This window comes from Barbus barbus, assembly GCF_936440315.1.
Source record: "Barbus barbus genome assembly, chromosome: 38".
NCBI classification, from domain to species: domain Eukaryota; kingdom Metazoa; phylum Chordata; class Actinopteri; order Cypriniformes; family Cyprinidae; genus Barbus; species Barbus barbus.
Window position 1 is genome coordinate 10,905,010 of NC_136716.1, and position 16,524 is coordinate 10,921,533.

A 16,524-nucleotide genomic window follows, 5' to 3' on the forward strand; every position below is an offset into this window, starting at 1 on the left:
CCCTAATGCTGACATCTTTCATATAAAGTTCAGGATATTGCATATTACCTCATTAGGCCTGTTTCCAGGTCTCTTATATTCAGTATAACTTATTATAATATATACATCAATGAAGAAATAATGATACATGCTTTATCTTGTCAGCCAAGAACAGGAAACGGAGGCTACAATTCGCACAGGCTCACCAAAATTGGACAATAGAAGATTAGAAAAATGTTGCCTGGTCTGATGAGTCTCGATTTCTGCTGCGACATTCAGATGGGTCAGAATTTGGCGTAAAGAACATGAAAGCATGGATCCATCCTGCCTTGTCTCAACGGTTCAGGCTAGTGGTGGTGGTGTAATGGTGTGGGGGATATTTTCTTGGCACACTTTGGGCCCCTTAGTACCAATTGAGCATTGTTTAAACGCCACAGCCTACCTGAGTATTGTTGCTGACCATGTCCATACCTTTACGACTACAGTGTACCCATATGGCTACTTCCAGCAGGATTAATGCACCATGTCACAAAGCTCAAATCATCTTAGATTGGTTTCATGAACATGACAATGAGTTCACTTTACTCAAATGGCTTCCACAGTCACCAGATCTCAATCCAACAGAGCACCTTTGGGATGTGGTGGAACGGGAGATTCTCATCATGGATGTGCAGCCGACAAATCTGTAGCAACTGCGTGATGCTATCATGTCAATATGGACCAAAATCTCAGAGGAATGTTTCCAACACCTTGTTGAATCTATGCCACAAAGAATTAAGGCAGTTCTGAAGGCAAAAGGGGGTCCAACCCGGTACTAGCAAGGTGTCCAATAAAGTGGCCAGTGAGTGTATAATTACAAAGTAATCAAAACACGCTTTATACTTTTTTTATTTATTAATTTTTTTCATGCTTTTCATGTTTTTCTCAGCTAACACCAACAGCCTGCATTAGAAATAGGACATTACAATGAATTCTGTCGGATTTTTATTTTAATATTTTCATTTTATTCTTCTGATCTACGACTTATTTAGAATAGGTAAAGACCAGGATGCAATCACTCAGGATCGGTCATATATTCGTAGAGTATGGTGGTGGGCGGAGCCTCTGTTTGTTGGCTAAATGAAGCTGTTTCTTCTCACTAGTCGTTCTATGGATGAAGGCGAATGGGAGCTGGCGGAGAGCGGTCTGCATATTAATTTATTTCACCAGGATTTATGTTCATCTATGCAGCAATTTATGGATTATGCGAATGACATTTAGAGCCGCTCCTGAACTGGGTTACGATGAGCTCAGTGTGTATGATTTAGTAATTTTGTGTTTCACAGACCGGTGTTATATTATTAGGGTAGTAATTTAAGACTAGGACGTTATTTACATCAAGTCTCTTCGCAGAATGAACATGGATGAAGACAACCGAGGTAGGTTTCTGTTTTATTCGCAAGCACAAACAGCTGTCAGTCTCTGGTTTGTCTCCAAACCTACCTAGGCGGCATTTTTGAGCGTAACAGGCGCGTGCAGTTGGTTCTGAACGCGCTTTGATGCCCAGCACTAGATAGACAGCTCACTCAGTTTGGTCACTGTGAAGGATATTTCATCAATCATCAGCACTGAACGGGGAGGAAAAAAATAAACTTTAATGTGACATTTTTCTTACTTTTAATCAGCGATTGGATGAGAGAAATGACTTTATTTACACTTCAACATTTTGCTTTTTATAAATGGTGTTTCATTTTTACGTGACATGACTTACAGTGTTCTTACTGTGGATGTGTTGGCACTGTTTTAATGAAAATAACATCGCTTTAGACTTATTGCTGGAGCCGTTCATATGTAGGTCGTCAGTTTGTTTGATGTGAGATCCTGTGAAGTAGCTCGCGAGATGTTTATGAGTACAGTTGTGGTGCCAAGAGGGATCATGAGGCATTTAATTAGTCAAGTGCTCGTATTTTTTAAGGAGCACCGTATAAATTAGTCTACCAGTTTATTAATTAGAAAATACTACTTATTGAATTCAACAGTATCAATTGAGTGCCATATTGCACTCTACTGTAGTGCTGACATTCAATTAGGACATCAATTGGGAGAGTAATGTTGCTTTAAAATAACAGATGTTTCAAGGGAAAAAAGCTGTTATTTTGTATATAGCTTTAAAAATAATAATAAAATAAATCAAATCAAAAGAAGCTACAGCAATGATCATTGTCACAGAGAAACTTTACAGACTGATCTGGTATGGAGTGGAGTAAATAAGTTCAGTCACATTCCTGGAGCCCCCATTGCACATTCTGCATGTCTCTTTTGTCTGCCACATCTATTTCAGGTTTTGGAGTCTCTAATAAAGAGCTGATTACCTGAATCATGTGTGTTTGATAATGCAAGTCAAGACATGCAAGCAGTGCAGTGTTGGGTCAGCTCCAGGAACATGGTTGGGAACCACTGACCTAGCGCAGGTGTGTCCAAACTTGTTCCTGAAGGGCCACTGTCCTGGAGAGTTTAGCTCCAACACTAATTAGCTGTTTAAGGTGCTGAGACTCATTTCAGGCTCGCTAGACTTCCAGGCAAGTGTGTTGGAGATGGAGATGATGGATATATGTGTATATATATATTTCTCAGTTACTTACACTATTTGAGGTATTCATGTATTTTCATGTTAGAATAGTTACAAAAAACTGTAGTAGTAGTGCATGGCTTCCATGGTCATTTTTAAGGGACTGGAATATTTCTTTGATTTCTTTTGTTCTGAATGTATATTATATTTGACACATACCTTAACAGTATACTGATTATAGGCCTCTGGTCCATGGGTTATTGTGTTGACTATTTTGGAAAGATAACAGAACTTGATTTTGGATAAGCACCAGCGGGCTTTAAGATGACTTTTTTGCGATGATTTTTCTGCTGTGATTCTGCTTACAGTTACTATATATTGGATCTGAATAGACAGCGGAGATGGTAGTGATTTAGTTTGTGGCTGTTATGCTCTGAGAGTTGTTTTGGTATATCGGTGTAAAAAAACACAGAAACAGAAACCTAAAACCAGAGACCTAAAAGCCAGACATCTCAAGCACTTTAGAGCCTTTTTCATTACTATGTTGATTTACAGCCTTAATCACTTTATCTGACAAAGACCAATTGTGAATGTCTACAAGAACAAGAAAGCACAGAGTTGTAAAGGTACCATTAGCTCACTAGGTCTTTCCAGATCCTCTTCTATCATGATCCTGAGAACTTCAAAGCGTTGGACTCAAAGGCTATTTGTCTTATCTTACCGTGGGAAAAACCAAATGGAAAACCATTTTCCCTCCGTTTCTGTGGCAGATGGTTGACTGCAAAGAAAAACTGATAGGACGTCAAGGACAGCCCTCTTAACAGTCTCTATCAGAACCACAAATTTATGGCCTTTTCACATTTTTAAAACATTGCTTTGTCTGTAGCTAAGGTCCAAAGAGGCAGACTTTGTCAGACTGATTAAAGGAGAGATAGTGAGGCCTGGCACTCATTAACATTGTCTGCGTCTGATGCCACCGGTGTCTGGTCCAGGCTCTCCTGAGGAGCCGTCTGGCACCAGGCATGACACAGTCAGTGGTCAAAACCTCATCAATGGTGTGACTGCACCAGCAGAGATCTGAAGGACACCGTGCCTGGCAAATCTGCTTAAGGTCAAGACAATGTCAGCCATGTTATTATATCAAAAACATTGTTGTGTTTTCATTTCACTGCTGTGTAATATCTGTTCTGAATACTGATGGATCTGAGGCATGATGAGTACAGATTTGATGTTTGTGTTTGCTGCCGATTGAGATTTTGATATGAGGTTTAATCTGTGAATATTACAGATGGTCTCAAACATTTATCATGTGGATACATCCTTATTATTGTGAGTGGATGAGACTGAAGAATGAGAGAGAGCTTTTAGTGTGTTTGTTGTAGTCTAAGTGTCACATATGGATTTGATTTGAAGAAAGTCTTAAATCATCCAAGATACTTTATGAGCTATAGCACCAGTTGAACAGTGTTGAATGAGTTGAGGGTGAATTATTGTTGTTGAATGCAAATATTTTCATATTTGTTTTAAAAGGGAAAGTTAAAAACCTAAATAGGTTTTTGATGGGGTTGTCAAAACATTTTGTCCCGGCAGGTGATTTAAAAACAAACCGTCACTAGTACAAAGGACCCTTGTCCAGTTTTCCACCCACTGAGTCAGGACCGTCCCAGAGCCCCATCTCTTTCATGTCAGGAATGCAGTATTCAGCAGCCGTGCATTCTTGGGCATTACATTATTATCATTTGCAGGTTTAAAAGAAAGAAACATTAAGGAGGATGCGGGTATTACATAAGATAGACTTGATAGAAGATAAATTTGGTCTCTGTTTCAGTTTGAATTACTGTATGTTTAATGATTGAATCGTTTTGCTTGTTGAATCACAGAGCCTTTTTATGTTCTGTTAGGAATATCAATATCCTGACAGTGTTTTTTCATTGACACCTGTATGTTGAAGATATGCTTAAAAATAAAATAAATATATATTAGTATAACTTTTTTTACGTAGTTGAAAATGCAATCTTTTATTTTTAAATATTTTATATAATTATTTTTTATATTTTTTATACACTACTGTTCAAATATTTGGAGTGGGTAAGATTTTTTAAAATGTTTCTGATACTCACAAATTCCTCACAAAGGCTGCATTTATTTGATTAGAAACACAGTAAAAACTGTATTTTTCCTTTTTTTATATATATTTTAAAATGAAATGTATTCCTGCGATGGTAAAACTGAATTTTCAGCAGCAGATCATTCACATGATCCTTTAGAAATCATTCTAATATGCTGATTGTCAAAGTTGTTTTGTAAACCCTGATACGTTTTGTTCAGAATGTTTTAATGAATAGATAGCTTTTTTTTTTTTTTTAATGAATTTAATGTGTCCTTGCTGAATTAAAGTATTTAAAAAATCACCCCAAACCTTTAAACTTTTATTAAAAGGTGGCATTTTTTTTTTTTTTTTTTTTATATAATCTTTACAAAAAAGGTCCAGGTTTGTTGGTTTTACAATAGTGGACTGTTACCTTCATCTGATCAAAACGCACCCCAAAACTGGGAATATGAAAGCAGATGTTGTGGTATATCCCAAATGTTTCTTAGCTAATACTATCATTTGCTAAATAAACACATTCAGGGGGCTTTAAGAGGATAAAGAGAATCACACACCGATCAGAAAGCAACTTTCTTTTCCTCTTCTGAATAGAGATAAGCGCTCTGCCCATTCCATCTGTCTGACTGGTAAACCGTAATGAAAGTATCCTTCTTTCTGAAAAACAGGGTATTAAGTGTACCATTGTCAAAAACAGTATAAGAAAAACAATCTCACATGCCAGGCCCATATCATCTCTGAAGCTTGGTACTAGAGGTCTAATTATCAGCTATATTATTGTAATATATTCATTATCATGATTGACAGATACATTAACTCACATCTGTGTATGCAGCAGACTTCCTGTGTTGGGGGCCCTGGTCTGAGTGTGTGGTTAATATCAATGGGTAAGCCTGTGGATTTAGAGCAGCTGGCGGCCCATGCAGCTATTGAGAATAAGGATACGATATAGTTAGAGGGATTGAGGCCAGTGTGTAGATTAAAGAGGGTGTTTGAGACCAGGATGCAGTGTTTAATATCTGTATTCGCACACAGAATGTCAACACATCCAACTCATCTTTTCCCACAAACGTATATGTGATTTTTCCATAGAATTTTGTCTAAATTAGGCTCTACTGAATTCAAAGACCCTTCTGCAGCTGTAATAGTTTCTAAGCAAAGTGTCACTCATGCTGATGGAATGAAGTTTTTGAATTGGCAGTTTTGCGTGCAGTCAACATTCTGTTTTTCCCACAAGACAGGGTGCAGGGGGGTGATGCCATCACTAGCCACGGATGTTTTTAGTGTTCCTTATTTTTCCTTTTTTTCAAAAATTAAGCATTACGGTTGATATGAATAAAATGGAAAGCAACTTGGTAAGAATAATGCCTGGCAATCAGTGCAATGTCTTGATGAAGACAAACTAATTTTCACAATGAGCCTCGGGCCATTGTGGCTTAATTTCATGAGAAGGGAATTTACTTCTGTTCTACTGATTTTTGCCAATTCCACAGGCAAGTTAGAGGCACAGAATGTTCATATCTTGAAGGAATATTCTATTTTTACTCCATTTCTTCCATACTAGTTACATTTGACCATACCAGACCCTGTTGCATAATGAACAAATGGCTCCTCATTAAGATTTAGTATGGCTTTTATATAATAATAAAAGACTGAGAAAAGACTACTGCACTCAGTATAAAAGCTCAGAATGACTGCAATGAATCACCCTATAATGTTATTGTTAAGGTTGAACCCTGATTCATGCACTCATTCTCAACTTCCTCTCCATTGTCATAAGGCAGAACCAGACAACCGCAGGAAATTCCCCCGTGCCCCTCTTATTAGCCCGTCTCTTGTCTAATCCTGGTGCGCCTAAGGTGCAATTACATAATGTACTCATATTGTCCACATTTACAAGCACTGAGCCACAGGCAACTGAGGTCCTCATCCAAAGCACTCTCCTACTTGTGAAAGTTTTGAAAAATGATCAAATCAATTCAGGAGATTATGGTCCTATGTGACTTAATTCTAAACGTATAAAACGTCTACAAATGAGTTGTATAACACCCACAGAGGAGTTTGTGATGTTCAATACATGTTTTCTTTACTGTAACCTTCTGTGTTTCATTGGGCACCTTAATGTTGTAAAGTTGGATCAGTTTATACCCCCGGTTTCACAGACAAGGCTTAATCTAGTCCCAGACTAAAATGCATGTTTGAGCTGTCTCAACTGAAAACATCTTGCTCTGACATATCTTAAAATATGTCAGTTTCACTGTTCTGTGTCAAGATGCACACCTGTAATGTTTTCTTCTAAGGCATTTTTGTAAAAGTTGCTAAAAGATCTAACTTTTAAATAAGGTGTAGTCCTGGCTTAGGCTTAAGCCCCGTTTGTGAAACCAGGCCATAGTCTCGTATTTAGTTGCAGCATGACTTTGATCATGGAAGGTCTTGAACATTTCAGAGTCATACCGTAGGTGTCCTGAAGGAAATACATAAAATATTCAGTTTCCAGCCTAAAAGAAAAGCTTCTTTCTTGAGTACAAGGTTTTGGGTTGCCAAGGTTAATTTTATTAAAAAAAAAAAAAAACATTTGTCACAGCACTTTGGGATTTGAGTTTAGGTCAGGAATATAGCTGTTTAGTATACAGCTTCTTTGGATGTCTTGTAGAATTTTCTTGGTTATTATTATTAGATGATGCACCATTTTAATGTCACATTTGTTTCTCAACAGTGCCTGAAGATCTCTCACTTGAAGAGAGAGATGAACTGTCCAACATTAGACGGAGGAAAAAAGAGCTGCTAGATGACATTGAGGTATCTGCTTTCATGTAGCCGTTATCTTTTAAAATCATTAATATATTAAGTGATTGACATTTATCATGTCACCCTTCACTACAAGTTCTACCTGATGGGGGCTGAATGTCATTGGTTGTTCAATGTTTTTTTATTATACACTGCGTGCATTTTAAGAATATTAAGAGAGATTATTGATTAACTTGATTAACTTCAGTGATATAACTTAAGTAACCACTTTTTCTGTTATTCTTGCAGCGGTTAAAGTTTGAGATCTCAGAAGTCATGACAGAGATCGAACATTTAACGTGTGTCAGAGAGACGTATGTTTCTTTTTGTTTTACAGATTACAACGATTTTTTTTAATATTGAGATAATATTAGTTCATATTTGTTATTTTAAAAGAGAAGTTTATTGGTTTTCACCACAATACAGCAAAAGCACTCAGAGGAACAAGCAGATTGCTGTCGGAAGAAAGAAATTCAATATGGATCCTAAAAAGGTATTATTGTTACTATTTCTTTATTCACCATACCATAAAATGATGTCCAGGGTCATGTTACGTTGAGCCTAAGCAAACATCATGAAGTGGTTAACATCTCAAACATCCTTACAGGGAATCCAATTCCTTTTGGAGAATGATCTTCTGCAGCACACACCTGAGGACATCGCACAGTTCCTCTATAAAGGCGAAGGCTTAAACAAAACTGTCATAGGAGATTATTTAGGGGAACGGTAAGTCGCATCGCTCTCGCTCGTATAGCAACACCAGTCTTGCTATCTTTGCAAATATATATGTGCATGGTCAGATAATGCCTTTCCATAAAAGATCCTACTCTCTCAGGAAATGACTTCCCCATTTGTATCAGCTGAAAATGACCACAAGTTTCCAAAACAATATTTAGCATATCACCCAGACAGCATGAAGGCGCCTTATCTCACCCTTACTGACATCTATTAACACAGGATTAGATATAAAACATTGTTATTGCCACGCAGTGCTACACCTCTCAATATCGAGACAAATGAAGGTGTAATTGTAGTCATAAAGGTCTGCAAAGATTTTGTTGCTTAGCATTGTCCCATGAGCCATGTTTACAAAAAAAGAGACTAAGCTTGATCTACAGTGTAATAGTTGTTAGATATAAAAATAGCTTTGTCTACGTAGGCATCCTGTCCAAGTTGATAACCGTTGTCTTGGCTATGCTCTAGCCTGAAGATCAACTGTACAGTCATCCATTTCATTTGGTACTAGAAAGTGTGGTTATAGACTATACATAGCAATTACTGTTAATTGTATTTACGAGGAAGAGCTGGAAGCTGTAATTATTGTGTCTCTGATTAAAAGAGTTTGGAGATGTGGTTCTACCTTAGCTTGAGTAATCATGCATGCTGTGGTGCATTGCTTCATTACACTTTGGTCATATCTCTGTTTTTTTAAGACCCTTGTATGTATTGTGACGAGTCGGCTGCCTCCCCCCCCTGTCCATCATCACCACCCCGTCCCATATTCGCCGCCCTTCACCAGGCTCCCGACAGGAGTGGGTGTGTGAGAGAGGAGGGGCGCTGAAACAGCCAGGGCTGGCGGCGTGTGATGAGGCGCACCTGACGTGAATAGAGCCTCATCACCGCCGCCGTTAAATGCCGAACGCGCCTCTCCTCGGGGGACCGGTCTCTCCCCCGTGCATGCACGCTGGTGTCCTCGTGGGTCCAGGAAGGGAGCGTCGAGGAGGACTGCCGCACCCGTTAGGCGGCTGGCGGGCCAGGAGGCCGGGCCGCCGAATCCCCCAGAAGCGCCGGGACCACCGAAGATGGACGAAGCCGCGCAAGAGACGCCGCCGCCACTCGCTCCCGGCCCCGAGAGGGGAGCGCGTGCGGCCACCGGACTCCGCCCCTTCCCTGGACCCTTCCCTCCTGAACACTGCCCTCCTGCACAGCCCCGCAGCACGACGAGGACACCAGATCCCCGTTTATTTTGGACACTTTTCCCCCTTTGGACACTTTATTTTGATATATTGTTTAATAAAAACCTCTCCGAGGCTTGACGCCACGCCCACTGTGTCTGTCGTTGGCTCCTCCCGCCACAGTATTCAAATTATGGTTTTTATATCCATACACCAAACGTGGTCTTACATGATTGTTCTTGTTTTTTTTTTTTTTTTTTTTAATTGGTCTGAAACCCTGTTGTAAAAAACTGAACAAATGAACTGACTCCTAAATGTATAAAGTCTGTTCTATTTTTTGATTGACTTCTGTTAAAACAAGTGAATGTATCTCTGGAGATGGAGCTTAGAGCGAATGAGGAAATAGCTATTGCTGATTAAACCTTATTTTCTCATTATTTTTAGAGATGACTTCAACATTAAGGTTTTGCAGGCGTTCGTGGAGCTTCATGAGTTTGCTGATCTCAACCTGGTGCAAGCATTGAGGTGAGATAGATGTTTTCTTCACCTTCCATTTTAACTATAAACACCTCTATATGTTCTAAATATGGAAATGGAATTATAAGAAATGGCATCAAGCTATAGTATTTGTATATCTAGAACTTAACTGCAGAACTTTTAATTTTCAGTGATCACTAACAATTTCAATCATTTTTACCCAGCTAACAACAATAATGTTTTGCTAACAATCCCATTAAGTTATGAAAATGTTATTTCTGAATATTCTCTGAATGTTCTGAACATCCAGCTTTTGAAATGTTTTAATAAAGTTTAAACCATGAAGGGAATGTTCCATTTTATCACTTTGCAAACTTTAAGTGGTAAAATGTTATTAAAGATCAGGTAACTTTAAATGAATGTTTTATGAACTTTGAGAGAACCCTGCCAGTTCTTTGAGAGAACTACTTTCTTGCTATTTAGAAAAACTACAATAAACTCAGGTAAAGGTCCATCAAATAACCATTATAAATTTAAGTGTCATTCCCATTTCTCCCTGGCAGGCAGTTTTTGTGGAGTTTCAGACTTCCTGGTGAAGCACAGAAAATTGATCGAATGATGGAGGCCTTTGCTGCTCGATATTGCCAGTTTAACCCAGGTGTCTTTCAGTCCACAGGTACGACTTTTTTCAGGTGTATACTTGACTTCTACCTGAACCCCTCTTTGTAGCCTAAACCCCTCATTTGCCTAAAGCTCTTACTCAGCATTAAAGGGTTAGTTTTAACCCTTTGAAAATTCTGTCATTACTCACCCTCATGTCGTTCCAAACCCTTTCAGACTTTTGTTCATCTTCAGAACACAAATTAAGATTTTTGAGAGCTTTCTGACCCTGCATAGACAGCAACGCAACTACCACTTTCAAGGCCCAGAATGGTAGTTAGGACATTGTTAAAACTGTCCATGTGACATCAGTGGTTCAACGTTAATTTTATGAAGCTATGAAAATATGCGCGTTCACGAGAGTATCACGACGTATGTGTATGGTGCTGCTGATGCAGAAGTCACATGGACTATTTTAACGATGTCCTTATTACCTTTCTGGGCCTTGAACATGGTAGTTGCGTTATGGGTTTGGAACAACATGAGGGTGAGTAATTAAAGAATTTTCCTTTTTGCATGCCGGGCCGAGTCTCTTGAATTACAGCACACTTTGAGTATCTGTAGGATATCTGGTCCTCTGAGGGCTGAGCTTTATAACTGCAGGGATAAATAGCGGAGATGTTGGCACACACTGTTAGAGACTGTATAAAATGCAACACCCCAGAAATGGACTAAAGACACTGTACTAAAATAAAGCGCAAGGGAATGATTATTTATTCATAAACAGAGTCTGCAAATGTCCAAAGCATTAATATCTTTGTCATACATAAAGATGAAGAAACCTTAAAAACTGGGCTGTATCTTGCATCAAATCTATGCTTTCAGAATTTATCATTTAGGAGTCAACTAATAAAAATTTTTAATGAGAAAACATCATTTAGTATCTTTATATGCATTCTCCATTTAATTGACCTACAGAGATGACTCACTGATCCAAGTTTCTGCTCTCCACAGACACATGCTATGTTCTCTCGTTCTCCGTCATCATGCTCAACACCAGCTTGCACAACCCTAATGTCAGAGACAAGCCCACGGTGGAAAGGTTCATATCCATGAATCGGGGCATCAACGAGGGAGGAGATCTGCCTGAGGAGCTGCTCAGAGTGAGTCTCTGTGTCATACTGTGATGGAGAGAGCTGCACACTCATCACTAAGATATGTAATGATAGAATATGCATTTGCATATTGTTTTTTTTTTTTCTTCATAGAATTTATATGAAAGCATTAAGAATGAGCCTTTCAAAATTCCTGAAGACGATGGGAATGACCTAACTCACACATTCTTTAATCCGGACAGAGAGGGATGGCTGCTAAAACTAGGTTTGTATATCTTTCTATCTGTTTGCCTGTCCATCTGCTCCTCTATCTAGTGTTCTTTCGTGTTTCCCCTGATTTCATTATGGATTGGATTTAATGTGGTATTATCCAGCATCTCACTCAATAACTATTTTACATTATGGCTCATACAGCAGATTTGCTACTGTGACATCATTCAAAGTAATTAAAGAGCTTTTAAAAGATTTTTCTGGTGTTGATCAGGATTACAGATAATGCTGTTATTGGCAGACCATTGAAGGGTTTTTATTTTTTATCTTTTTATTCTTTTTCCATCAAATGGATTTTGGAACTACACTAATCCCATGTCATGCTGTGATTTATTTACAGCATAAACGTTCTGCCACTTCTTAAGCACTTTTCCAATAGTTTATTTTTTGTTATCATCTGTATTTGAATTGCAGGGGGAAGAGTAAAGACCTGGAAGAGGAGGTGGTTCATTTTGACAGATAACTGTCTGTATTACTTTGAATATACAACAGTAAGTACAACTGCTCGATATGTCCTGTTTGGGCAATAAATAGATTTAAGATTTATCTATAAAATGTCTTAATGATAATGAGGTCAGATGGGGGGGGGGGGGTGTCGAGTAAGTGAACAGCAAAGAACTCAAGCAGACACAAGCACTTCTCACCAGCTTCACATTTACAATAAAGGAACACTCCATGAAATGACTTGAGTACTTTCTTTCCTCTATTGATGCATTTCTGAAGTTTTGGCGGAACTTTTAGCCACGATTTTCTATTTGTTAGTTTCAGCTAGAATTTAGAATTAATTTCATTTTAGAGCTTTTGATTGGTCAAAAATGTGTGTAGTGCTGGACGTGTCATCAGTAAGCACATGTTAAATGTGTACAGATGCAAACAATTTATTTTGTGAGAGTTTATGAGTAAACTAGCATATATATGACCTCAAAGTGAATGCACTTGGACTAAAACCCAAAAAACACTCCTTGTTACAGCTTCCCCACTGTGTCATCTCATCAGCAAAGTGGAAGGAAATAATGCATTTTTTTTCCATAGTCGTGTGCCAGATTTAGATCAAGAGACAGACAGTAGTTGCTTAATGTGCACATAGTTAGTTCCCTCACTTTTTTAATGTCTCCACCATCCATATCTCGTTAAAGGAAACATATTGCGGATTAAGTCTAAGACTAATTGCTTTAATAACAAATTAATGGTCTGTTACTCATATGTTCACAGGACAAAGAGCCTCGGGGGATCATTCCACTGGAGAATCTTAGTATAAGAGAGGTGGAGGAACCAAGAAAACCAGTATGTTTCTACTACAAGCTCTCAGTTAAATTATATTCTGGAGTCAGTCTTTAAGAAGAATCCTATATTTAGTCATCCTAAGTTAGTCAGCAAGAAATGAAGAAGTAAAAGTGACCATTTCATGCATCAACCTTTCAGAATTGCTTTGAGCTCTACAACCCCAGTCATAAGGGGCAGGTAATTAAGGCATGCAAGACCGAGGCTGATGGGAAGGTGGTGGAGGGGAATCACGTGGTTTACAGAATATCCGCACCCACGCCGGAGGAGAAAGAAGAGTGGATCAAATCCATCAAGTAAGGCCCTCATTATTCTCTTCTCAGATAACCGATGTGTGCTGGTTGTAGGTCATACACACACACCCACAGATGCTCAGAGAGGAACATTGGCTTCTCTTATCATAGAACATCGCCATTGTGCTGATAAGATGAAGTGAGTGTTTCCAGTGTTTTAGACCTTGGCTGTGCGCTGCAAAAACATATTTTTGTCTTGTAAAAATATCTAATCCAATTTAAATTGCACTGGATGTTAAGATTTGTTTTCAGATAATATATCTTTAATTTATTTAAGATGCCTTTATTTAAGATCTTCATTTTTTATTTATATCTAATTTATTTATAGTATTTATAGTTTTTTGAGGTTTATACTTAAAATACAATTGAATAAATACTATTGTTGAGCAGATGCTAAAATCAATTCTTCAAACTCTGAAAAAATCTTAGCTCAATTTGGATTAAATGTAATTGTTTTATGTATGTTTTTACTGGGAAACAAAATAAAATATCGCAGTGTGGTGCATATATAAACCTCACACTGTAGGGCTGACAAGACTGTAATGAATTCTGAGTGACCCACATCCTCTGAAGGTTAAATGGTCTTCCCTGAAGATAAATCAGCATTTATCACTGGAGAAAGGGAAGCCAAAGACCACTTAGTCTCTTATTGTTGGCCATGACTCTGGCTTTGTTTTCCTGCCTAAAACAGACGAAGTTCGGGTCTTATGTAGGTCTCTGAAGGCCATTTGTGTACAGTAGTTGAAAATCTGTGGCACTGTAGGCGTCTATGTAAGTGTCTAGTTAACACATGTCCTCTGACTCAGCTGGAATTGTGGAACTGCTCTGTGGTCAGTTTATCCTGGCGTTTTACATCAAAAGCTGCCTCAGCATGTCCTGTGGGACTGCCAAAAACTCTGTGCCACCCAACCCCTACATAAAAGAACACTGGATCGTTTTATAATCAGGTCGACTGCTTCCAGAAAATACTGTTATTGTTTTATATGGATGTATATTTTTATGCTGTGATTGTACAGTTTTTGTTTTATTGTTGTTATCCTACAGGGCAAGCATTAGCAGGGATCCTTTCTACGACATGTTGGCTACTAGGAAACGGCGAGTGGCCAATAAAAAGTGAGCTGTAGACCTTTCGAGTTCGGCTTTAATAATCACTCTTCAAGGGGAAACCTTCACATGGGATCCTGAATGTTGCAGGAGGTGACAGACAGAGACATGAACTCCCTGAGGATAAAGAAGGACAAGGTTTTTTAAATGATGGGTCTGTATAGGTCCTGAGGTAATGTAAGGGATGTGTACTAAATATTTCTCTCCAAATGGATTGTATGGGGAAAACAATGATGGTGATAATGCAATTAGATGCTGAATGCGTGTTTGTCAGAAAGAACTTTGCTTTAAGTGTGTTGAATGATTCGACTACGTCAATATAGAGTAAGTACAGCAGGAACTGCTATCAATAATTTCCAGGTATAGTTACATGGAGACGTTCTCAAGTCAAGTCTAAATTTAAGCTCTGGTAAGGTTTAAATGTGGATGAAATGTTTGTAAAATATACCAAACTGCTGGTGATGTCAATTCAGAAGTAGTTTATGGATACAGAAAATAGATCGATATGGCAGGGATTCATGCTGAATAATTTTTTGTGCTATGGTATGTCATCAAATATGTGATCCTGGACCACAAAACCAGTCTTAAGTGTCAATTTTTCAAAATTGAGATTTATGCGTCATCTGAATAAATAAGCTTTCCACTGATGTATGGTTTGTTAGGACAATATTTGGCTGAGATAAAACTATTTGAAAATCTGGAATCTGAGGGTGCAAAAAAATCTAAATACTGAGAAAATTGTCTTTAAAGCTGTCCAAATGAAGTTCTTAGCAATGCATATTACTAATCAGAAATGAAGTTTTTATATATAGAAATGTACAAAATATCTTCATGGAACATGATCTTTACTTAATATCCTTTCGATTTTTTGCATAAAGAAAAATCGATCATTCTGACCCATACAATGTATTTTTGGCTATTTCTACAAATATACCCCAGCGACTTAAGACTGGTTTTGTGCTCCAGGGTCACATATTGTCTTAATTGCATCAGTAGTTTTAAATGAGTTTATTTTCATTTGTGTCATATCATTATCATCCAAATCAGCCGGACTGGTTGCATTAATTGGAAGAGAAAATGATTCATATTATATTTATTATGTTTCTAAGGTCTTTAATTGGCCTAGTATTATATAAAATACTGTAAAAATCCGTTTCTGACGTTCTCTTAATATGCTAATATTATTTGATGCCTTTGTAAGAATAATGCAAACTATATACTCTGCACCCGTTTGTATTCAGCTTTTGATTTAAATTGTTGCTAATATAAGTTAATATAAGTATTATGTTGTATTTGTGTAATAATGTCAACGTGAACCTATTGTTTTGTTTTTTACTATGTTTGTAAATAACACACACACACACACAAAAGCCATAATTATTTTTTATTATTTGAACTATTTTGGAAACACCATGGATCTAAAAACTGATGTATATGCAATTTTTTATATCTTTTAAGTGAAGGCTGTATGGCTCTGTAAACATGAAACTCATTATTTCTCATAGTTTATTGCAAAGTGTAAAGGAAAGATTCATCGATACACTGCGAAAAGATGAATTAATCAATGATTTAAATTGAATTTAATGTTCTATGTAGGACAGCAAAACTAATCATAGTGAAATATAGAGAATACGATTTATGACATATAAATTCAAGAATCAATGAGGCCCCCTTTTCTAAGTTTACCTGTTAAGACATAGACAAAACCATAGTGATATGCCACCAAACCCATCTGAAATTTAAGGCTTAAAATCGAATACCTGTATAATTTTATGGAAAGTTTTTGGATTATATTATTATAATAGTTAAATAAAATATTGTCTCTTGTATTCTGCTAAACATTTCTATGGTAAATATGCAGCATGCTCTAAAGACTGTATTTCAGAACCCTGTGTGCGTCAGTAAATAGTAATTCAGAGATCTCGGATGAAACAGGTTTGTCGTTACTGTCAATGAAGCCATTAGCCCTGAACTCATGACCTCAGCAACTGACCTAATAAAACATTTTTATGTTGAAATTCTGCAAAGATTTGACTTCATTAAGAGAAGGACACATAGCAGCTATTTC

At 37.6% G+C, this 16,524-nt stretch overlaps 1 protein-coding gene across 2 annotated transcripts; it reads left to right on the forward strand.

The window, feature by feature from the left end:
• The first annotated feature begins 1,119 nt into the window (after positions 1–1,119).
• Positions 1,120–16,471, forward strand: LOC306857716 (cytohesin-3-like). Of its 2 annotated transcripts, none has more exons than XM_079397826.1 (13): positions 1,120–1,397; positions 7,351–7,433; positions 7,671–7,735; positions 7,848–7,914; positions 8,029–8,147; positions 9,761–9,841; positions 10,357–10,469; positions 11,408–11,556; positions 11,662–11,773; positions 12,193–12,269; positions 12,991–13,062; positions 13,201–13,355; positions 14,397–16,471. In XM_079397826.1, exons 1-13 carry the CDS (start codon positions 1,373–1,375, stop codon positions 14,467–14,469), a joined length of 1,191 nt encoding a protein of 396 aa, XP_079253952.1. In that variant the 5' UTR covers positions 1,120–1,372; the 3' UTR covers positions 14,470–16,471. The 2 variants fall into 2 exon arrangements, with proteins under 2 accessions (XP_079253952.1, XP_079253951.1); XM_079397825.1 differs by having other exon boundaries at positions 1,126–1,397; positions 14,159–14,467.
• Positions 16,472–16,524: the final 53 nt, after the last annotated feature.